Source organism: Melospiza melodia, chromosome 12 (genome assembly GCF_035770615.1).
Source record: "Melospiza melodia melodia isolate bMelMel2 chromosome 12, bMelMel2.pri, whole genome shotgun sequence".
Classification (NCBI taxonomy): Eukaryota; Metazoa; Chordata; class Aves; order Passeriformes; family Passerellidae; genus Melospiza; species Melospiza melodia.
The window spans coordinates 9,836,922-9,859,261 of NC_086205.1; the positions used below are offsets into that span (position 1 = coordinate 9,836,922).

Genomic DNA, 22,340 nt, shown 5'->3' on the forward strand with positions numbered 1-22,340 from the left:
GATGATCCTGGCATCCTGTCCTTCAAGAAGGGAGACTTACTAATCTTCACCGAAGACAAAAGGCTGGATGCAGATTCTGGCTGGATCTGTGCCCAGAATGAAAGGACAGGCAAAACAGGGAATGTATTTCTGGAAGAGATCTACATCATTCCTTCCCTCACAAAACCCTCTAGTCAAGTGCTGGTAAGGAAAGCTAAGCACTCCATGTGAAAAGACTGGAAGATAAAAATGTTAATATGGTTGAATTTATAACTGAAAGATAATTGTCCCTCCAAAGTCAGACAAGTTCTATACCTCCCATTGAAACAAAGCATTTAATTCTGTCCTGTCTGAAAACAAAACTAAGCCAAGCCCAGACTCTAAGGAGAAGGCTGCAGCTGCACAAAGGCAATGGCTTTAAAAACCCCCCAAAACCACTCTATCACCATGGGAGATTTCAGTGCCTGGAACTGGTAGCAATTAAGGGGTATGAGTGTGCAGTTGAATTTTCCTGCATTGACTCTGGGCTTGAGTGGTAATCACATAATGCCTCAAGAGGACCTCTAAGTGCATCAGGTTACTTAAAGAGAATACAGTCTTTGAGGGAGCCAAGGTTTCTCATTAGTATCACTGCTAATAATTTTGTCTTCAGTTATGAGGATTCAGTATATTGGACTCTGTGCTAACAGACAGAAAGCAGAAAAACTGGTGGCAAAACACACTAGAGAGAAGCAGGTGCATTGTAAAGCATGTGCTGTGCTTTGGATAATCACATACATTTCAATGTCCACTACTGTTACCTCTGTGTAAATTGGTTCTTTGAGTCAGCTGTTCCCAGGTCATTCTGGAGTCTCTGGAGATGCTGCTTTTGAGGCAGGAGGTCTCAGGCAGCACACAGGGCTACCTGCACATATATGCTGAGTAACCCCTGACAGTGCATGCAGAGACCTGTCTCCATGTGACATCTCTGTGTGGCTGTGTTATTGCAGAGTCTGCTGATGATGTCTCCAGACCAGAGGAGGACAGCTTCACAGAACTCCTTCATGGAGGAACCTGATGAAGAGGATATCAAGGTGAAGCCTTACACCCTGGAAGAGTTCTCCTATGAACACTTCAGGTGAAGCTCTCTGTGTAGAGTATGACCTAGAAAAGTTCTTGTTGATCAGTAATCCTTAAAGCCTATTATGTAATGGCATCTCCCACTTCTGATTGTGTTTCTTCTTTTTGTTCCCTGTAATTGTGACTTTGGATACAGAGATTCTGGCCCATGGCCATTGTATCTTAAGTCTGCAGAAATGCAAAGGGGAGGACTGACTGGGCTGACTTCTTCCAGCAGGCTCTATTCTTACTTCTCACCCTTTCTTCAGCACTTACCAGCTAGTGAGGATATACAACATCTCAGAGAAAAAAGAAAGAGGAAAATTAGTTTTCTAAAAACCCCTCTGTTTTTTGCAAGCCTCCTACCTTCTGGATATACAGGAAACTATATTTCCCTGCTCTTGCTGACCTACAGAATCAAAGGAGATCTGAGATCACTGTCTTGTGAAAGAACAGGTCTAGAGATATGACTTTATGATAATGACCTCCTTTGTTCAAAGCAATACTGGTCCAGTAATTTTGTATTGCTTGCACTTGTCTTTGTTCAGGACTCCTGAGAAGGAATCCATCAGCAAAGCTGTTCTCCAGAAATCCCGTGGGCACAGTCAGCTGTGGGCACATTCCAAGGAGCCTCTGAAACAGCCATTGCTGAAGAGAGCATGCACAGACCCTGATCTTCGGGATTTGGCCTGTCAGGCCTTCATTGATATCCTTTCTTTCCTCTCTTTGGGATCTGAGAACACTAAAGGGGAAGGAAGAGTTAGCCAGGTCCACTAAATTACCTCTATTGAGATGCCTCAGCCACCTTACAGGGGATACATTCACATAAAGATGGAGTGGATCAAATCTGTTCCCCTTGTCTGCAGGGAAATGTTCCAATTTCCTCCCAGTACTCCACAGCTACTGATGGCTCACTTAACTAATAACCTGGTTTTAGGAGTGAGAGAGATTTACTGCATATGCCCAGAGAATGCAGCTATTAGCACTGTACAAATCACAGCCAAGCAGCAGCTGCTGCAAAGGAAAAGGGGGTAAGGGACAGACAGGGAACATGCTCCAGACCTTCCTTCCAGCATTAGCCACTTAGACATCAACCAAGTCACTATAACATGTTAGGATCCAGATGAAACTCCCCCTTTGCCTTCCAAAATTTCTGCTTTTCTCCTTAACAGCACATTCACCCATCATGAAGTTCATGGGAGACTACCCCTCAAAACAGGCACACTCCTCTGTGGAAGTCACTGACCAGATATTTGTGCCAGCTATCCAGGAGGAGGTCCTGAGGGATGAGATTTACTGTCAGATTATGAAACAACTGACAGAGAACAGAAACAGGTATTTACCTGGGTGCCACACCCTGCTCCTGCAGAGCCAGGCCCCAGGTGCAGGGGGCATCAGGAATCCTTGCTGCAGTGGGGGCAGGGGAAGGATAAACAAATGCTGGAGTAACAGGTTCCCTTCCCCCTTTTGCCAGGCAGTGCTTACCCCTGTGGAGTGCTCAGGACCCCTCCCTGGCTGGGAGAGGCCAGAGAGCACCATCAATCTTCTCCCCTGAGCTGCTGCTTTGCTCCCATCAGCATTCCATGCTCATCTCTTTGTGGTGGGAGGCAGGCAAGGTGTCACTGAGGCTCTCCTGCTCCCAAAGCAGTCTGTAGGAGAAACATGGCACTGCATAGTCCTTGCATCCCTTCACTGACTGCCCTGGCAACTCTCCACTTAAATTTCCCAACAGCAGCATTCCCCTCTCACAAAAACATAGTTCACACTGGATTTTTACTACCAGTGAATAAATACTTTTGAGTAGTTATATTAATTTGGTTACAAAACTGCCTTGCAGAACAGATTGGCTACAGAGGCATCTGCCCACATAAAAGTCTCTGAAATGGGCTGGTGTTTTCTTCCCCACTCACAAAATGATAATTTGATCTACTTCCAGGAAAACTGAATTGCAAAAAGCAGCTTAAAATAATATTAATTATTAACAAAATTATTTGTCTGTTTGTGGATGCATTGTTTTTTGTTTGTTTTTTGTTTTTTTTTTTTTTTTAATTTTCTGTCTTCTGTTCCACAAGTATTGCATGTACTGGAAATTTCATCATGTGTGTCAGTGTTGAATGGCAAATTCCCTTGCAGGCAGTGAATCTTACAGGCTATTTAATGCATAGTCTGTAACCATGGTGCCAGTGCCATGCCTGATGTGTTCCACCAATGTGAGCAGGATCACTGATGTGGAAAAAACAATGCTTGAAAGGTGGCTATTTGCATATACTTTCATTAGAACAGCCAGAGCAACAAATCTTTCATCTTCCCAGGCTGCTGTGTTGTGAACCATGTCCTGCTCTCACACAGACACAAACACCACTCTATAGAGTATAAATGGGATTAAAATAGTCTGTTTTCATCTGCAAAATTAGAACAGTGAGTGGGAATAAAGAAGCCAGAACCTCTTTATTTAGAAAAGTCTGATGCCCTTTCAGAGCCAGACATGCTGACTTGCCCAACCAAAACCACTTCACACCAGTGAGCATTTCAGAGCAATCTCAGAGCACAGCTGAAGTGTTTTCTGCTCCTGGCTTTGAGGCAGAATGACTGACCACCTCAGGGCTGCAGAGCCCTTCTTAATGGTAAGGGCAAGGTGCCAGAAGAACTTAAACTGTCAGATTTCACAGATGCAGAGGTTGGAAGAACTGGATTTCCACCTGAAAAATAGTACCAGCTTGATCTGGAACATTTAAGAACTGCATCCACCTCACTACATGATGCTATCACCATGTTCATTTTTCAGGACAGGAGTACCTGTAAGGGGAAGCCAGTGCATGCAAAATGTTCATGCCCTGAGCAAAGGTGGCCAGTGCAGAGGGCAGGTGAATACATCCACTGAGAAACCAGGATCTGAATACATGTGAGCTTGAACACCAAATTAGCAGTGGCTGTCCAAGAGGATGCCACCAGGGTCACTGCTACTGAGATGGCTGCTAAACTGGAATTTATATTTATCCATGAGGTTTGCATCTGTGATGAGTATTTCTTATGCAGGACTTGGCACTGCCTTCACATGCAGGCTGTGGCTGCTGCACAGCAAATGAATGCCAGAGCCAGGGTGAAGGCTCTGTTGATTTGCAGCTCTCTGCACAATGGGACCACGACGGGAGTGCATTTCTCTTCCCTGTAGCTGGTATGTGCTCAAACAGAGAATTCTATGTGGCTGCAGCAGAACTGTTGGTTTGTGTTCCCAGGTACAGTGAGACCAAAGGCTGGCAGCTCCTCTGGCTCTGCACTGGCCTCTTCCCACCCAGCAAGTCACTGCTCAAACACGCCCAGAAGTTCATAGAGACACGCCAGAAAGAAACACTGGCCCCGGCGTGCCGTCGGAGGATTCAGACAGTAATGAGGTAAATAATCTGGCATACAACCAGCTCAAAGTGCTCAAATAGCAATAATCAGGTCCCAGAAAACACACAGGCTAAAACAGTGCAACTGTTGTTTTCCTTTTTCTCTTTACATCTTGGGTTTTTTTAAGTGATCATTAATTTTAACTTTCTTTATGGACTTTGAACCATTGAAGAGAGGTCTATGTCACAGTTTCAGTTTTTTCTTTCACAGTTAGTAGCATTTAAAAAATTCATCACCGCACATAACCACTTGACTCCCAGAGCTGGGTATTTCAAACATCCTAAAGGGCAGGCAGCTTGGAATGATGCCACTGATGATCTGACCTTACTTTTCTTTGGTGAGGCAGCATGTCCTTGTTGAAACGATCAGTACAATCAATTCCTATTCTTAAAAAAAACCCAGAAGAACAAAGCCCTGACTCTTACCTGGCTGCTCACAGCAAGGACTTCTCCATCCACTTGTCATTACCCCAGGCTGAAGCATAAGACCCCCAAACCACAGTGTTTCCTGAGCTTCCAAATGAGTTGTCATTCTAAGGGACATTACAAAACCAGAGAGAGAGGAAGGATAACAGGATTCAGGAAAGAACACTGAACTGTAAGGGAAAGGCTTCCCTAGATTCCTCCAAGCACTGGAATAACCCACTGGAATAAGCCCCTCTGAGAACAAAGATTTAGCACCAAGGTTGACTGCAGCCTTCTCCCTTTTGATGGTGCTGTGATTTACCACTGGCCTGCCACAGACCTCATCAGTAAAGAATCTGCCCAAAGATTTCTCCTTTCAGCTCCTGCATCTCCCCCTTTCCCTCAGGCTGGGCCACATGTTTGGTCTGTGTGCCCCACAGGTCAGGCTCTAGGGGAACACTAACACAGTGGATGTCCCCCTTGCAGTGGATGGGGTTTGGCACTGCTGGGGAAATGTCACCACACATTGAACTTGCTTTTGAAGTGTCTGAAAAATGCATGGCAAGGAATGCTATTCATTATTTATTTCTATTGAGAAGACTTAAAAATTCCTGTCTCCCTATATCATGTGCTATTCATGCTCTAAGCCCTGTTAAGCTGTACAGAGCTTCTTTAGAGAGAGCAAATAGGGAGGGGAAAGCAGAATGGGCTGCTTGGAAGGAGGATTTTATTTGCTAAACTGCCCCAGATCTGGAGCCTAGGGGATGGGAAGTGGAACAAAGACATATCTTATCTCCTAAGTTCTTTTCCTAAGAGTAAACTTGCATCTGCTTAAGACAGAATAGAATAGAACAGAACAAACTATTTCAGTTGGAAGGGGTCTTCAATGATCATCTAGTCCAACTTCTCCCTGTAAGTAACCTGGTCTCTTTGGAAAGGGTAGAGCAGGCAGCTCAAAGGATTGACCTTAACACACACAGGGGAACCCAACTGAGCCCTGGAGGACACACCTTTTCTGCCATAAACCACTTTACAGCTTCACCCCCAGAATCCTGGTCAGGGAACGACCCTGATGGGTGTTAAGCAGATCTCACCTTGGCAGTGAATTCCTAGCTCAGGCTGCAAGGAGAGGTGGGTAGCCCTGTGCCTCTGCAGCAATTCCCTGAGCTCCCAGGGCCTCCCTCTGATGCCACGGCAGGAACAGGTGACTGAGTAGGGCAGGTCCTTCATACAGTGCCTGCACAATACAAAGCACATGCTGTTCAGCTTGGTTACAGTCAAGTCCTCCTTTATTGGATGGAAAAAAATTAGTTTTCAAATCCACCCAATTAAAGCTTGGATCCAGACTAACCTCCTCCTAAGAGACCGACCCCATGTGAGAGGCCCGTAACACCAGCTAAGGTGTTCAAAATATCTGAGCAGCCTGCTCTGTGTCACTGAGGACAGGAACTTAACAGCCCCAGGAGGTAATTTGCTAGATTTGTTCTCCCTTTAACTATGTCAAGATTCTGGCATGACTGAGACTTCAGGGCCAGTTCCTTGGCTGTAAAAGGCAGCTCTGCTCTGAACTATAATTACAAAGAACTGGGCTTGTACAGCTTAAGCACCTCCTAAGTCAGTGATTGCACTTCAGCTCTCATATAAAATGCTTTCAAGCAGCTCTCCAGACCTTTTTGGTACTTGGGCTCCAAGTAATTTTGTATCCAAATATATAGCTTTTTACTGATGCAGGAATTAAATAAAATGTATTTCTCCTTGTAGCTGTTATGCACATGTCAGTAAGGAAAAATGCTGCTGAATCCACAGAAGAGGCAATAGTGCTGGCTAGGAAGGCGCCTTATTCATGCAACCTCCTTGCAGAGCAGAACAGACTTTCACTTTACATGCCAATAAGACCCTCAGTTTCTTGCTGTTAATACACTGAATTTACACTGGGGTGGAGGTGCATTGGAGCCAGCCCCATCACAGAGTACTGGCATTTTGGAGGGTGCCTGCTGTTTGGCCGGAATACTGCTGTTCATTTCCTCAATGATTAAACTGATGTCTCTTATGATGGTGGTGGCATTTTCCAGGAGTGGCTGCAGGAAGTGGGCACCTCATCCTGTGGAGGTTGAGGCCATCTTACAGAACAACACTAAGATCTCACACAAGATTTGCTTCCCCAACAAAACAGAACTGGTGAGCACTTACTTGTTTTCCCAGCCTTGACCATTATTCCAGCCATGATGTGCTCATCCAGGAGCATGTGTGAAGACATTCAATATTCTTATTTCTTACTGTCCTCTGTGTAACAAGAGTCTTGTTATCTCATAGACATTTGATGTGGGAACAAACACCAAAATCCAGACTCTGTGTCAGAACATCGCTTCCAAATTGCAGCTGCACTCCTGGGAAGGTTTCAGCCTCTTTGTGAAGATTGCAGACAAGGTAACTCCTTCTTCACTCTGGCAGGGTAGCCAGGCTGCCCCTCCTCTCTTAATATGTATTTTTTACCAGGTAATATGTATTTCATTACCAGGCCACCTAAACAACCCTATAAAGCCAAGGACCAGAGCAGGTGATTACTGCTTCTGTCTTACTAAGGGGATACAACCTAAACCTGAACTTTTAGCAATTGACAATTATTTTCAGTCTCGTGAAGGAGACTGAAGATGCAGAACTTCTATCATGCTGCCAGTACCCAGGTGGCACTAAAAGCAGAGATGCAGGCTTTCCAGCAGCTGCTAGGATGGTTGCATACTGCTGGATTCAGCCCTTTCTCACCCAGACTTTGCCCAGATGTGCTGCACGTGTACAGTGCCTACGAGGACTAGGGAAAGCAGGGGCAACCAGCACCAATTAATCACTCTCTGGTTTGTTGGGAGCCTGCCTTGTCCAAGCTGAAGCTTGGGCTGGCTCTCTCACTGAGATGTCCCTCTCCTCTGAAACTCTGATTAAGGCAAAAGCAGTACTGAGCACAAGGAGGTTCTGGTGTGCTGCCTTCCTGAAAAGAGAAACTCAGTATGTAACAACATTTTACAAAGGGAAGAAGACTGGGAATTAGGTAGGCATCTTCAGCTTGACTTCAATAAACAACCTGAAAAGCAAAAAGCAACAGAAGATGCAATAAAGATCCCCGTATGAAACATAAGTAAATTGGGCCTTTCTCCTCCTGTTTTTCTACTTCTTTCCTGCTATAATTCTGCCCTCTCACTGTAAACAGGGAAAGAAAATTCAGCCTGATATATGGGTATGTGGCACAGGCAGTATTTTATGATGTGCTAACCCCTACTTTCTCTCCTTCATTGCTTGGCCTCTGCAGGTGATCAGTCAGAATGAAGCAGACTACTTCTTTGACTCACTAAGGCAGGTGACAGACTGGAACAAAAGGAACAGGCCAGGAAAAGATGGTAAGGAGAATGCCAGCGTGACCAGAAGTTGCATGAGATGCTGTGTTAAACTGGAAAGCAGCTGATCCATCCAGTAGGATTCAGTCCATCTTGGGAAGTGTTTAGCAGAATCTTGTATAATTTTTGTTTGCACATACATGGTTAATGTCTGCACCAGCAGCAAGATCCAGTGACCTGATGCAGCCAAGCACTGGCTATCAAAAACACCGGAACATTTCTGGGAGGGGAGATCTCTCCAGAAATTTGAAATTGGTACACAAGATTTTTTGACCCATTGTATCCAAAACACACAGCTGGATATATGCAAGTTAGATAGGTTGATCCTCAAATACTAAGAATCAGCCAACACATGCAAATAGGTTCTTTACAGAGTGTCACTCACATTTCTTGAGTTGTTAGAAAATTTTTAACCAGGTTATTACCTGGTGATACCCAAACACATTATGTTGTCAAGAAACCACTTGTTTGAATAAAACAATGTAATAATAATAACAAGAACAGCAATTCCTTGCACTTATATCCCACCTCCCCAATGGATAATATACATTTTTAAATCAATATTAAACTCAAACTCTATATCAATTTGTCCTCACCTTTGCATATTTCAAGATAGTTGAGGTTCAACTCCATGAAGCTCTACATATCTAAAACCTTCTAACTTCTCTTCCCTCAGCTGATGTAGCTGCTAGAAGCTCTGAAAATCACAGTTTAAAGATGTGGGTGCACTAAATCACAATTCATTTGTAGAAGCACAGCCATCAGGAGATGTATTCACATCTGTGTAAGAGAATTTGGGTGTAATGCACACCAGCAGGCAGCTGTCATGAACACCAATAACAAACACTCAATGGTAGTCCCTCAACTTCTCCATCTGAACATGGTAGGAGCAGTGTCCAGGAACTGAAAACTGATCATTTGTTTTGTCATCTAAAATGGCTTTTCATGTTGTTTTGTTAGTAATTCTGTTACTATTAAAACCATAATTACTTTTCTGAAGAAATTCACAAGCCATTTAAAAACTGTAGGACTATCAGTGACACAGAGAGCACTAACAAGATCTGATCTCCTTAGGGGCTGCTCTGTCGGTGGCCTATGAGGTGTACTTCATGAGAAAGCTGTGGCTGAATGTAACTCCTGGCAAGGACCTGAAAGCTGATACCATTTTCCATTACCACCAGGTAAGCAGCTCCCTAAAGAAGAGGTATCTTGTGATACCTTAATTTCTTGTGAGACATTAAGTCTGTAGGAGTATTACTGTCTCCCTCTTGAAAGCCTGCATTATAGAGCCTCCAGAGGAACACCTCCTCCAGAGGGGGCACAGCTAAGTCTTAGAACAGATTTATTTCTCACAATGTCCAACCTGAGCTATACTGAACATGTTAAGAGTACAGCTCCTTTACTTCACTGTACTGTTCAAATGCTTGTCTTGCTCCATAAATCAGAGAATCACAGAAAGTTTTGGTTGGATCTTTAAAGATCATACAGAGAACCTTCAGGAGGAGCTAAAAGGCTAAAAGTTCTTTGGATGTCCTTGGACTGTGTTTGGCAAGACTTGTGTCCTGACCTCACAAATTTAGAATGTTTAAGCCTATTGTGTCTGGATTCAGAGCTGGTCTCTTGCAGGAGCTGCCAAAGTACCTCAGAGGCTACCACAAGTGCTCCAAGGATGAAGCTGTGCAGCTGGCAGGGCTGATTTATAAAGCACACTTCGACAACGACCGCACGCAGCTGGCAGCCATCCCCAAAATCCTGAAGGAGCTGGTGCCAGACAATCTGCTCCGAGCAGTGGCACCAGATGAGTGGAAGAAGGTAAGAACATCAGCTTTCATTAGTCATATTGCATTTACAGAGCTTTAAGAGAGAAAACACACTGAGCCACACTACGTTTTTGATCTGATGGTTTTGAAAGTACTCTGGAGAGATGGTATTGGATATTGCTGGGTTTGCCAGCAGGATAGCAAGAGGATTTGCCTCTTACAATCCAGATTTTACACAGTCTACCAAAATTCTGAACTATATCTGCAGGCTTGGATGGCTTATCTGAAGTGTGCATCTTTCTTGGAGATACTAATCTAGTCCTAGCACACAGAAAAAGAGTTAGAGATAGCAGAGCCAGTGATGAGACTTGGAAGTTGAGGATATTGGACAGAAATAGAAAATTAAGATATCTCATAAGTATTTCTGGCAGCAAATCAATCTCCTTGCACCATGCTACTTACAGCAAAAGGCTCTTTTATCCTCAAAAAGGGCAAGGAGGTTTCAGCAAGTACTTACCACTTAGTCTGCTGAGGAAAACACAGGACATTCTTTCAAATATGAAGGGAAAAATCACCCTCCATTTCTCAGCCAAAGATGTGATTTGTGTCCGTGGGTGCTGAACGCTGGCTGAGTTTTATGTCACATTGTCCCTGTTCCCTGAAGTCCATCTCCTCAGGCTGCTGGGCTTCCTTCACCCAGCAGAGGAATAAGGAACACTGGAGGGTTCTGGCTTCACCTTGCCCATTGGCATAGCAGCTGTCTTCATTTTGTTTACTGCTGCTGGGGCATAAAGCCTGATTGTGGTGATGAGCTGATGCTGTCTTTAGTGCTAAGGCTGGGCCTTGGAAACCTGCCTGTCTCCAACTCAGCTGGCTTTTGTATCCTCTTCTAAACAGAGCATTATTGCAGCATACAGTAAACATGAAGGAAAAACTGTGGATGAGGCCAAGATTGCTTTCTTGAAAATGATACACCGGTGGCCAACATTTGGATCAGCCTTTTTTGAGGTGAAGGTACGTTTGAAGGCCTGTCTGAGTGGATTTGGTAGTAGATCAGTACCAAGGGGTACAGACTGACTATAATTCCATATCTGAAAGTAAAAATACATTATAAAGCTGAATTCCTGTAATCTATAGAGGAAAATTCAGTTTCTTCCAAACTGGGAGATGGATTCTTTATCCATTCTAAACTATGCTTGTTGTTTACTGGCAATGTTGTTGCTCTAGTTATAACACCTCTACTACAATTGTGTAGTAGCTGTAGGGGGCTGAATTGTCTTGTCATTGCTCTCCACAAGAAAATGTTGCCAAATCTTATCTCTTTGGTGACTCTTCCCTCAGAACAGAAAGGTACTAATCCTCTCATTCTAGAGTGGATATCACCCAAGAATAATTTCCCACGTGTTACCTTTAATTTCTCCTCACTAGGCTCTTAAATGGTTTGCAATCAATCATTAAACCTGTTATCAGACAGCATAGTAAATAATGGATCTGATTCTGCTGTCATGTAGCATTTGCTCAAGTCATCAATATATGGCCAAATTGTTTCAGTGTTCATTTGGGAAAGAGAACAAGAAGCACTGGACACTCTCAAAGGTCACTAGGCCCATGATACAGATAATTTCTCAATTTTCTGCTTACCTTGCTGTGTTACTCATTTGCAGCAAGCCTCGGAGCCCAATTTCCCAGAGATTGTACTGATTGCGATCAACAAGCAAGGAGTGTCACTGATACATCAGAAGACAAAGGTAACAGCTGCTTCTCACATGTCCATCTAAGGAAGGACTGAACAGACCCTGATAATTTAGGGACACTGATAGGACCTTGCCCAGGAATGGCAGGAGAAAATAGAGGCTCTCTATTCATTTTTATTGTGTGAAACTGAAGAAAATGTTACTGCCTCAAATCGCTTCTCTGCAGTTTCTATTCTGGAAAGGAATAGGATAGAGCATCTCTGAAAAAAGAAATGGGAATCATGGTAAACCTGGCAAGGTGGTAAGATCAGGAAGATGGATGGGCAGTGGACCCAGGAACCTACTTCAGAAAAATGCTTTGCAGGAAGCCCCAGGTGTCTAAGAGATCAGGCTGAATGGCCATATTTAGCTGCAGTCTAACCCCAACACTCTGGTCTTACCAAGGTCTCAGGAAAAGAGAGTATCACTATTGGCTTTCAAAAACCAAACAAATTAGAAGACAGGTTTGGATTATTGTAAATCTAATGGCAGTAAGCTAAGGCAAAGAGCAATATATAATGAAAGGAAGTCTCATTAGTGGGATTAAGATTTACCTGTTTGGTGAAAATCCAATATACCACTAACCTGGATTCAGGAACTACCTTGACCCACATTTTTATAAATGAAGTGGGAAAAAACAAGAATTGTCTGGCTCTACAGGTTTTCTTATGTAACAGCCTGTTTTCATTTGAGAAATGTTGTATAGATCACTTTGTCTCCCCTAACAGGATATTTTAGTAGTCTACCCCTTCAATAAGATCTCCAACTGGAGCAGTGGGAGCACATATTTTCACATGACCATAGGGAACCTGGTACGAGGAAACCGACTCTTATGTGAGACATCTCTGGTAAGAAGAGTTTCACCAACTAAGACACAACAAAATCCTAATTTTTCCTTTCCAACCCCAATTACTACAAAAGGTGGTGTGAAAACAGATAAGTACCAGTGCAGCATTATACCAAAGAAATTGTACCATAAATATGATAATTATACCAATTATACCATAAATACCAAAAGCATTCACTGCTGTGTCAATAAAGCTGCCATTTAGAACTGGTTCAGTTCATATATAACGCCATCTGATGCAAAGATGCATGACACAGGACACAAGGAAAAATAGCAATTTCCAAAATTCTTCCCATACATCAAAATTCTATCTATTTGAGAAGTTAAGACTGCAAAGCTACATAAGGAGCTTTTTGTCTTGCATGCCTGCCTCCAGTTATCTAGTAAGGCCAGCCTTGCAAGTCTTGATATTTTCCAGGGAGTGGTACCACCTTTTTAAAAACTGGTTTCAGACTATTCATAATCTCAGAGAAGCATCACTGTATTCATATTTAAAGGTACATTTGTAAAGATAACAAATACATTTAAAGGCTAACTACTCTGACAGAAAAGCTTAAGTACAAGTCAAGCTACAGAGTGAATACCAAGGAGACAGCAGAGCTATGCTCTGTAAAGTTTTTGAAATCTATGAAAAGCAGAGGAAGGAATGGATAAATTATAACTAAAACACTGACAGATATTGAAAGAAAAGAAATCCATATAAGGACAGAAGAACCTGAAGTACCTGAGAAGATAATAAAAAGGGGAGGAAAGGATAGTTATTTTTGTTTCTGGAGTTCCCTGAGAGATGTAAGACTTTTTTCTTCCCTGACAGGGTTACAAAATGGATGATCTGTTAACATCCTACGTACGCCTGCTCATGAATGCTGTAAACAAGCAAAAGAACCTCCCAGCCTGAGAGTGGAACTAGAGCCCATGACCTGTACTTGTGCCAAACTACCTGTAACTTCATATCCCAGAAGAAATGCCATTTAAAAAATATTAATCTTGTTGATCAATCTTTGGAACATACACTGAATGAACTGAGTTGCTGAAATATTAGTGCAAGAGAAACTCAAGTGAGCATGTGCTTTCAACTATCTGTAACACTTCTGTCTTAGATGTAGTATGAGAATTCCATTCAGATACTGGATTTAGAGAAAGTTTAGATGGATTTTAATGTTCTATGGGAGTGCAGAAACCCTATGAGGGCTCCTTCCAATAGCCTGAATCTCCTCCATTCAAAGACAGACACACATGAAGAACTCTCTTCCATTTCGAAAGAAAATACCCCTTATTGCATATGCTCTTACCAAATGCACAAACTCCAAGAGTCCTTGCAAACAAAGGTAATGTATTTTTTTTCCTCCTACTGGCAATTCTAAGAGTGGAGAAATGCCCTTTAGTAGCAGATAACTGGACAGTTTGAAAGGTAAGATGTTGTCCCTGACTTACCACAGCCTTGATTAAATTAGTCTTCTTTCTTCCACATGTTATAATGCTCTTGGGAACTAACAACCACTTTCTACTGTGCAGTTTCTAGTAAGCTCTGAAATGAGTCTGGGGTTTGGGTCCATCACTTTTAGTTGCTCCTATTTCAAGACACAGATGAGCTATTCAGGGCAAATCAGAACTGAAGAACTCAGTCTAACAGAGGTCTGTTGAAAAGAGACTTTTCTGCTCCACAAGAACGTTCTGTTTGGAGTTATGCAGACATTCCCTCACGAGACAAGAATAATAGCTTTAATTGGTCCTGATCTCTTCTGCTTCCTGTTTAGCAGACAGCCTGAGTGGTAAAATTTGATTCAGCACTTGTTCATCTCCAAGAGCTTTGTAGAAACATGACTTTGGTGCCACAGGAACCAGAGTGTGCTCCGAGTGTGTAAAGCAGATACAGACTATGGTGGGAGCAAGCTGAGTTGTTCCCCCTCAGATCAAGTACTCCTCCCTCACTCCCAGTGAAACAAGAACATGTCTTAAAGCATTTACACCAAGTTCCTTGAGACACAACTGGCAGTGCTGGAAAAGCAGCCCTGCCTGATCTGTCAACTTTGCCAATGGATGCACAATGGATCTCTTGTTGCCTCAGACACGTGTGCACAAAATTCAAATGCTGGTGGGAGTTTTGTATATGGTGGCAGGGAAGAGCCCACTCTCTTTGTGCATCTAAATGAGTGCCACACCTGTCAGAATAGCTGATCTTTTTGCAAGCAGTTAGATGCTCCTGCTGTAGAGTCCATTGCTGGCAATGGAAATGCTGGAGTCTAATTACCCAGAGTGGTTTTGTCACCCAGTGTCTGATCTAACTAACTAGCTATAGATGAGAAATGTTCAACACTTCACCTGTACAAAAAAAAAAAAATAAATCTCACAGCCAAACTGTATTGTTTCTGGTTTTTAAATAAAGACTGCAGAAAATCAACCACAATGTCTTTTTTTTTTTTAACCAAGTGAATGTTTGCTCCAGATCCATGTAACCTAAATCAACCAAATATCCACTATGTCCTGTAAATTATCATAGTATCCCATCTGCTCATTACCTACACAACACAATTTGTTCAACACAGCCACTAAAAGGATGATACCCCTTTCTGCACATCATCATCAACCAACACATCACCACAGAAGCAGCACAGGTCCAAAACATGAATTCACCACAACAGTGCCTCAGGTTTCAGCATTCCCAGGATTCCTCAGAGTGGGCAACAGGCTCTGGCTAAGCACTGAAAGTATGGCATTAACTGTACACTGCACAATTTTTTTTCTTTTTTTTGTGTAAAGATTTAAAATGTATTACAGTTAACTTTAATACAAGAACATACAAAGACACAATATTACAGCATTTCAATCTACAATCATGTGCTTTGGTTAGACAGCTCAAACAATGTGTGATAAAGTGAGAGCTCTACACAGTGCAGAACCCATCAAGGCCTGAACCAAGGTAGTGAGCTGCTAATTCTTTTCTCAGTCTAATACCCTCAGCACTTAGCAGTGCTTTACAGGCTAGTAGGACCATCTTTATTACATGCTTGCCTGCAGTCTATTCCTTCCCCAACCAATCACTTCTGAAAGAGTGTCAGTCATATCATCTAGTACCAGCCATGCCACATCAGGAATTCTCTCTACAAAAGGCTGACCAGTGTTTGCCAGCACTGCACAGACTCCTGTAAAAACACCAGGACACAAATCTAGAGAGAGGATTAGAGCCATAAAGAAGCACTGCAGGTGATTAGCATACCCATGAAAACAAGCCTCACACACCATGCTTTCTAAAAGCAAAACCATTTTCAAGTGTACTCAGTGAATGTTAGTGATTTTAATTAGGTATAAATATGAATTAGGTATAAATATAAATGTATAGTATGAGACATCTTCTATTAAGTGTAGATTTCTGAGCCAAGCTCGACCTTCATATAAATCTCTACTCTCCAGTGTGTGATGCTTAGGAAGAATTTGGCCAACAGGTCTATTTACAGCAATGGAAAAAAGCATGCAGCTTATTTCTTACTGACACTTTGTCTATATTAATTAAAAAGAAAACAAAACCCAACCTGTCAGCCTACCAAGGCACTAGGGAGAACTTGTGAGTTTGCACTACATTCTACTTGGTTTTAAAAAAGTAGACTGACAGAAGTAGAGGAAGATGCATTTTTTAAAGCCATTTATAGTTATTTCTCCTACTCCTTCAACTCCACTCTCACCAAGATGTATTGGTAACAAACTACTTTAACTCTGCACATTGCAGGCTATGGGCACCAGAAGTGTAAAAAGAATTATTGTGAAAAATTAATAATTTAAGAGAATATCACCCTCCATTAGTATAGAGACCAGGGATTACAATTATTTTGTTCATTACTAAATTTGCAAGAAGTCCCAGAGATAAGGACATAGTCCAAATCCTAGAGAACTGAACAGCTTATCAAAGAGAATGATATCACCTCTTCTTAGAACTCTGAAGCTTTCTAGGTCTGCCAAATCTCTAACACGAGATAAGATGAAAGCACCCATTAAACTTCACTGGCAGCACAGAAATAATGCCATTCACATACATGCATTTTCCATTGCTGAATGTGAGTGGCTGCTGAGAGATTGGCTGCTAGTTACTTAGTCCTCCCATATTTACCAGGAATGTGTGGCTGTGTGTTCCTCCACCACTTCCCAGGAGGCTGGGGATACACAGCTGCTCAGATTCAGCATTACACAGGGCCTGTGACTGAGATTAGAGCAACAGACTGGAATGTTTTATGCTGAGAAGAATCTGCATGTTATGCAGAGCTGAGCTGCACCTAGGTCAGAATTCAAGTGTTTTATGCTGTGACAAAATGCCAAACAACAGGTTTGATTGTAAATGAGGGTCTTTGCAGGGCCACACTACTGCACCAAAAGACATGCTGTTCTTTGTGCCCTTAACTAAAAGGCCATTTTAAGGCTGATGAGAGAACAGTGAATAGCCACGTGTTCTCCTAAAGCAGTGACACAAGCAGCTACTGTTTCTGGAATCTACAGTGCAAACTGGTCAGGAGAAGATGAAAGAGTTTACTGCTAAAATTAGACCTATCCCCTCAGCATTGTTAAATTGGATACAGCATAACCCAGTTAAAAGATGATGGTAACTTACAGCAACAAAAAGCAAAGCAGCTGAGGGAAATGAGTTAGCAAAGGCACTGAAGCTCTAAGAGATGGCCTCACATGTGGGATTCTGATCACTTATCCAGGAATTCCTACCACTGCTTTGCTATCCCTGGTGCAGTTCCATGGGTATTGATCCAGCAAGCACAATAACACAGTTCTAAGGTACTGCCCCAATCCAGTTGCTGCTAACACACACAAGAAGTGGGGAAGCTTTAACTTCTTGCTACCAAATTCACCTGTGGCTGCAGGGTGCTGTCTTGGCCCAACTGCTGTGTTCATCTGACTGACTAAACCAGCCACTTTTTGCAAGATTTAAATCATGCAAAGGGCAGTAAGTCCTCCAGTACTTGTCAGCCTTGCAAAGGGACAGGCAGAGTCTCACAACTGTTCATGGGAAGGGATTTTCAGGCTGCTCAGCTTAGTTCAGCACAAGGAAGTATGGTGTTCACCTCTGGGGGACTCAGATCCCAGTGACCTTCTCACATTGTGCAGGTGGACTCAGGGACAGCACTGTTGATGGCTCCCCTCTAAAGAAGTACTGAGAATATCCAAAACCAGGAAATTTCTCAGCACCTTGGGATGTGGTAGCAGAGACAGTAGGACCAGTGAAATCTCACTGGTGACAGGCAAATTTTCAGAGGAGGACTATATGCTTGAGATGTTAGCATCATGTCTGAGATCCTCTCCTTAAGTAAACTCAGGTCTCAAAAAGAAAGATGAATGGGACTCTTATTTGGGTAAAAAATTTAAGAAAAATGGTTTTTTCTGCGTAACACATTTGCTACAAAATGTAAACATTAGAAACACCTTCATGTAATTGGGCTTTGTGGAGCATGACCAACAAGCACATACTTGGCTGGCAAATAAAGTGAGAATGGGAAAACTGAAGTGCCTAAATTGGTACCATATTATTTATTCAATTTCCTTATGAAGAAGAGTAACCAATGCTCCAGCCACACTCCCTCAATAAATATCAGCTATGCCAATGGACAGGACATTGCCCAGCAGAAGCTCTACCAGCCATGTAGTAGTAGAGAACAGAGAAAATGAGTGTCAGTTCTAATAAAATGCTTAGTTTCCTAAAGACACCTTCTCCTTAAGGAGAGCCCAGCTATTCTGAAGAGGCTCACATGTCCTTGACAGCTGAAATCTCCCTAGTACTGAGCACAGAAGCAGCAAAGGAAACTTCTTAGCTGCCTTAACACTGGGCCTAAGTGGGCAGTGCAGATGCCATAGCTACTGGTTCCTGGGCTTGCCCAGTAAACATACCAACCAGAAGGACTGGGATATGGGATAGGGCACCCATATATTCTCTATAGGAATCTGGAGAAAGACCAGAACTTTTCACATGTGGTAGAGAATGACAACTTTCAAACTATTTGCCTATATATTAAAAACCCTAAAAACTGATTCAGCCAGAGTAAGAAGAAAAATTCTGATACTCTGATTGAGAAAGAGCAAACCTGACATTTCTTCCAGCCCTACATTTAACCACTCTTTCCAAATTCCTTGGACTAGAGGAGTGGAAAGAGTAGTACAGCTCAAGTGAAGAAGGAAAGATTGTGTATAGCTCCAGAAAGGCAAAATGCAATGTTAGCGGCAAATTAATAATCAGCCTGTGCACGGCTCAAGCAGAACTCACATTCCTCTTCCTGCCAGTGTTAATAGACAATTGCTTGGGAAAAGGGACAGTCTAGATGCAAGAGACATCACCAGAAGCAGGGGAAGGTACTGCTTATCTTTGATTCCACTTAGTAATTGCTTCTGTAATCAACAGCTGCAGTGAGCAGCAGCTTGTGTTAAGAGTGCAGTCAGGAGACTGACAGACCTGTTCGCTTTAAGCAGAGTTTAAATCTAAAGCTTTAGGATGGATCTTCTTGGATGCCAGCTCTGACAACTTCTTCAGACGTTTCTTCAGCTCCAGAGGGAATTTCTCATAGCATTTCTTGCACACAGGCTTCATGTCAAACTCCACAAATTTATTCCTTTAACACAAAGAAAAGTTATTCAAATGGTATTTGCAAACTGTATGTTTCACTAATTAAAATTTCCATGCATCTACATCAGTGTTGTTGCAAGCATTCGATTCCAGTTATAAAACAACTCATTTCCTCATCTGGTGATGCAAGCGTAGAGATTGGGCTCTTATCAGTGAACTGAGGTCTTTAGTACTAAGTAAATAAGGAGCAAGATTTTGCTATGTATTTACATGTAGCAGTCTAAAATAATAATTTTGTTACTGTAGAATACAAGTGTCACTTCAGAGGTCCCCTTTGGGATGAATTAGAGCTCCTTCATATGGCCAGTGGAGCTAACCTAGCAGAGTAGGATAAAGTTTTGAACCTGAGAAGGGAAAAATGTAGGATTGCTTTTTTTTTCTGCCCCTCTTCTAGATATTTGAGGTAAATAGAACAGTATTTTATTTCAAAATCATCTATGCAATAGCAAATATTGTTATTGAGGGGAGCAACCACAGTTAAGGAGACATGGAGGCTGCAGGTTATTCAGGACAGGCAGTTCCTCAACATTCAGAGCCTTCCCTCTGTACTGCTGAATGAGCCCCTCTCTTACCCAACCTCCTTACAGAATAGATTAATGAAGGAAAATAAATGAGAGAGGATGCTGAGTGTCAGCCCCCTTTCAGTGCTGAAATCAGTGGAATTTTAAGCACCTCTTCCCACAGAGGAAAGGTATATTGGCCTTCAGAGAGGCAGAGGCTCATGGCTCTTCCAGGCTGATACCCTTTCTTAGGGGCAAGCATTTCACTCACATGGTCCAAAATACAAACACTGACTTACTTCAGTGTGAGCTTGACATTGCAGGTGGAGCAGGAGAAGCAATTCACACACCAGGCCTTGTTAAGAGCTGACACCACTGCAAAAGTAAAAGCACCAAGTAAGAGGAAACTGATGGATTGTTTGAATTCAGATTTATATCCAAATTCAAATGAAGCCAGATGTGAAAACAAACACTGTTGTCTTGCAACTGTGGGACTGCAACAGCTGCACTAACAAATGAAACAAGGACAGCAACCCAAAACAAGGAGAGAACAAATCTTACCATCTCCCTCTATCACGTGGCTGCAGTTGTAGCAGACATCTCCAAAGAGCTGCACAGAAAAAGAAATAAGAATACAAACTCATGTTGCTGACTACTCATGGTTCCCAAATCACACAGCTGGTGTGGACATTAAATACTAATAATCAAAGAATTCCCAGATACACCAGAGGCTCCCAAATATACCAATTTAAATCTTCTGAATAACTTCTCATACACTTGCCAAATAGCCTATGTTCCTTTGGATCTCATACCACTAAACACTACAAAACCTTTTTTGTTGATGCCTCACACTCTAGTACTGTTAGAGGATCTTAAAGTCCTGTGGAGAAGAAAGGATGGGTAGAGTATGATGCTTAGTGTAGACAAACATCTCCTGATGCTCAACTACAAACCCCAAAATAGAACTATTGCTAAAATACAGCTACTGTCATAACAGCAACACTTACCCCTTATGAGTTATTTATCTGACAGAAGAAAATTCCAAACCAAAACATTGTTCAGTCAAATCACACAGAACAAACAGGGTTTGATTGGTTTTTCTGTTCTTTTTTTTTTTTTTTTTTAATTAATCTACTTTTTTATGTTTTAGACAACACAATAGTTGCCTTGTGCCCACAGAAAGAAGCAATTATCAAAGAAGCCCACAGAAACACATCAGAAGTAAAATCACAGGGATTTTAATCTCAACCCATGGTCAGTGATTTTCTGCCAATGGCACAAATTAAAATCAGTATCCCAAGGACATTTCTATTCTGTTTTCAGCATCACTTTTCTTCCAAGAAAAACTATTATTTTTCTGTTAAATCTGACTAATTTCTTATTATTCCATTGCATCTACAAATTCAGATTATGCAAAATCTGCATAGCTTTGCATATACAAAACATGAAAAAGCATTTCCCAGACACAACAATACCTACATCACAGATGGCTGAATTTACCTGATTATAATGAGTCTCACAATAGGCCAGCCCCTTTTTCTCATAGTGTCGGTGCCCCAAGAATGGCTTCTCGCACTTGGCACAAACAAAATGCTGTAAAATAAAAAAAAAATAACAAAAACCCAACTTTTCATGGCAGGCAAAACAATTTTCCCATCATCAGGTAAAAACATGGCAAAAAATCCTAGCTCAATACATGACACTTGATGACAGAACAGTTTGGGTTGGAAGGGACCTTAAAGCTCATCTGATTCCAACCTGGCCTTGGACACTTTCAGGGATAGGGCAGGCACAGCTTCTCTGGGCAGCCTGTGCCAGGGCCTCAGGGCCTTACAGGGAAGAATTCCTTCCCAGTCTCTAATCTAAATCTACCTCTTTTCATTTAATGCTGTTATGTCAATGCTTTAATGAAGCACAGACAAGAAAGATCTTTATAGAAGAAAAAGAAAAAAAAAAAAAAACCAAAAAAAGGAGATATTTAGTCTATTTATAGTGATTAAGAGCTGTACTAAGGATAGGTGGAAGACGTGCTGGAAGGGCAATCATTTTGTGTCTAGCCTGATAGACTCGTGGACTATCATCTTGCTTGTTTCAAGGAAGAGAAGCAGGAATATAAACATAGTTGGTATGAATACACCTCAAATGAGCAGCAGCATGTCTCTCAGGTCAAGCCCTAGGAGGCATAAATGACTGAAACAAAGATGACTAAAAATTCAGAGCAAGTTGTGATGACTCAGCTGAAAGTTATAGAAACAATGGACTGAAAAGGCTTAAAAAGCAAGAATTGCTCAGCTTTCAGGAAAAACTCCAACACTGTTATGTGCCAGGTAACTCAAACTGGAGAGGGTATATCTAAGTGCATCATACAAAATACGTACATTTATTAGTAAGGAACTGCTTTTCAGTGAGCCCTATTCTGCACGGATCATTATGAATTCTACAATTAAGTTATTACAGTTGTGAAAACAGCTTTCTTAGGAACCCTGATGCCCTGTTGTAGCTCATTCATTCACAAAAGGTGAAGACAATCCCAAGCATAAGCAATTGGGTTTTATCTGAATCCATATATCACAGACCCCTTGCATGTCTACAGCTTCCCAGCAGCACCAGCCCTGTTCCAGACAAGCTGC

At 42.1% G+C, this 22,340-nt stretch overlaps 2 protein-coding genes and 1 long non-coding RNA gene across 5 annotated transcripts in view; 1 reads left to right on the top strand and 2 right to left on the bottom strand.

The window, feature by feature from the left end:
• The window catches only part of MYO7B (myosin VIIB), a 49,606-nt gene extending 34,604 nt beyond the window's left edge, over positions 1-15,002 (top strand). For both annotated transcript variants that reach the window (XM_063166765.1, XM_063166764.1), the window contains 14 exons: positions 2-183; positions 969-1,096; positions 1,626-1,783; positions 2,259-2,412; positions 4,314-4,469; positions 6,947-7,052; positions 7,188-7,301; positions 8,176-8,263; positions 9,335-9,441; positions 9,887-10,072; positions 10,918-11,034; positions 11,685-11,768; positions 12,482-12,601; positions 13,415-15,002. In XM_063166765.1, the coding sequence (XP_063022835.1) occupies positions 2-183; positions 969-1,096; positions 1,626-1,783; positions 2,259-2,412; positions 4,314-4,469; positions 6,947-7,052; positions 7,188-7,301; positions 8,176-8,263; positions 9,335-9,441; positions 9,887-10,072; positions 10,918-11,034; positions 11,685-11,768; positions 12,482-12,601; positions 13,415-13,498 (1,784 nt within the window). In that variant the 3' untranslated portion in view covers positions 13,499-15,002. The remainder of the gene's footprint in view (position 1; positions 184-968; positions 1,097-1,625; positions 1,784-2,258; positions 2,413-4,313; positions 4,470-6,946; positions 7,053-7,187; positions 7,302-8,175; positions 8,264-9,334; positions 9,442-9,886; positions 10,073-10,917; positions 11,035-11,684; positions 11,769-12,481; positions 12,602-13,414) is intronic.
• On the bottom strand, positions 897-7,206 carry LOC134423618 (uncharacterized). Of its 2 annotated transcripts, XR_010029155.1 has the most exons (5): positions 7,065-7,206; positions 5,969-6,111; positions 4,896-5,002; positions 2,563-2,726; positions 897-1,032 (listed from the first exon to the last, which is right to left on the bottom strand). It is a non-coding gene; the product is annotated as an uncharacterized LOC134423618 (long non-coding RNA). The 2 variants fall into 2 exon arrangements; XR_010029154.1 differs by lacking the exon at positions 7,065-7,206 and having other exon boundaries at positions 5,969-6,201.
• LIMS2 (LIM zinc finger domain containing 2) overlaps positions 14,962-22,340 on the bottom strand; it is a 32,391-nt gene continuing 25,012 nt past the window's right edge. Inside the window, exons 7-10 of the mRNA XM_063166783.1 lie at positions 21,211-21,303; positions 20,272-20,320; positions 20,010-20,085; positions 14,962-19,196 (exon numbers count right to left, since the gene is read on the bottom strand). Coding sequence (XP_063022853.1) covers positions 19,049-19,196; positions 20,010-20,085; positions 20,272-20,320; positions 21,211-21,303 — 366 coding nt within the window. The 3' untranslated portion in view covers positions 14,962-19,048. The remainder of the gene's footprint in view (positions 19,197-20,009; positions 20,086-20,271; positions 20,321-21,210; positions 21,304-22,340) is intronic.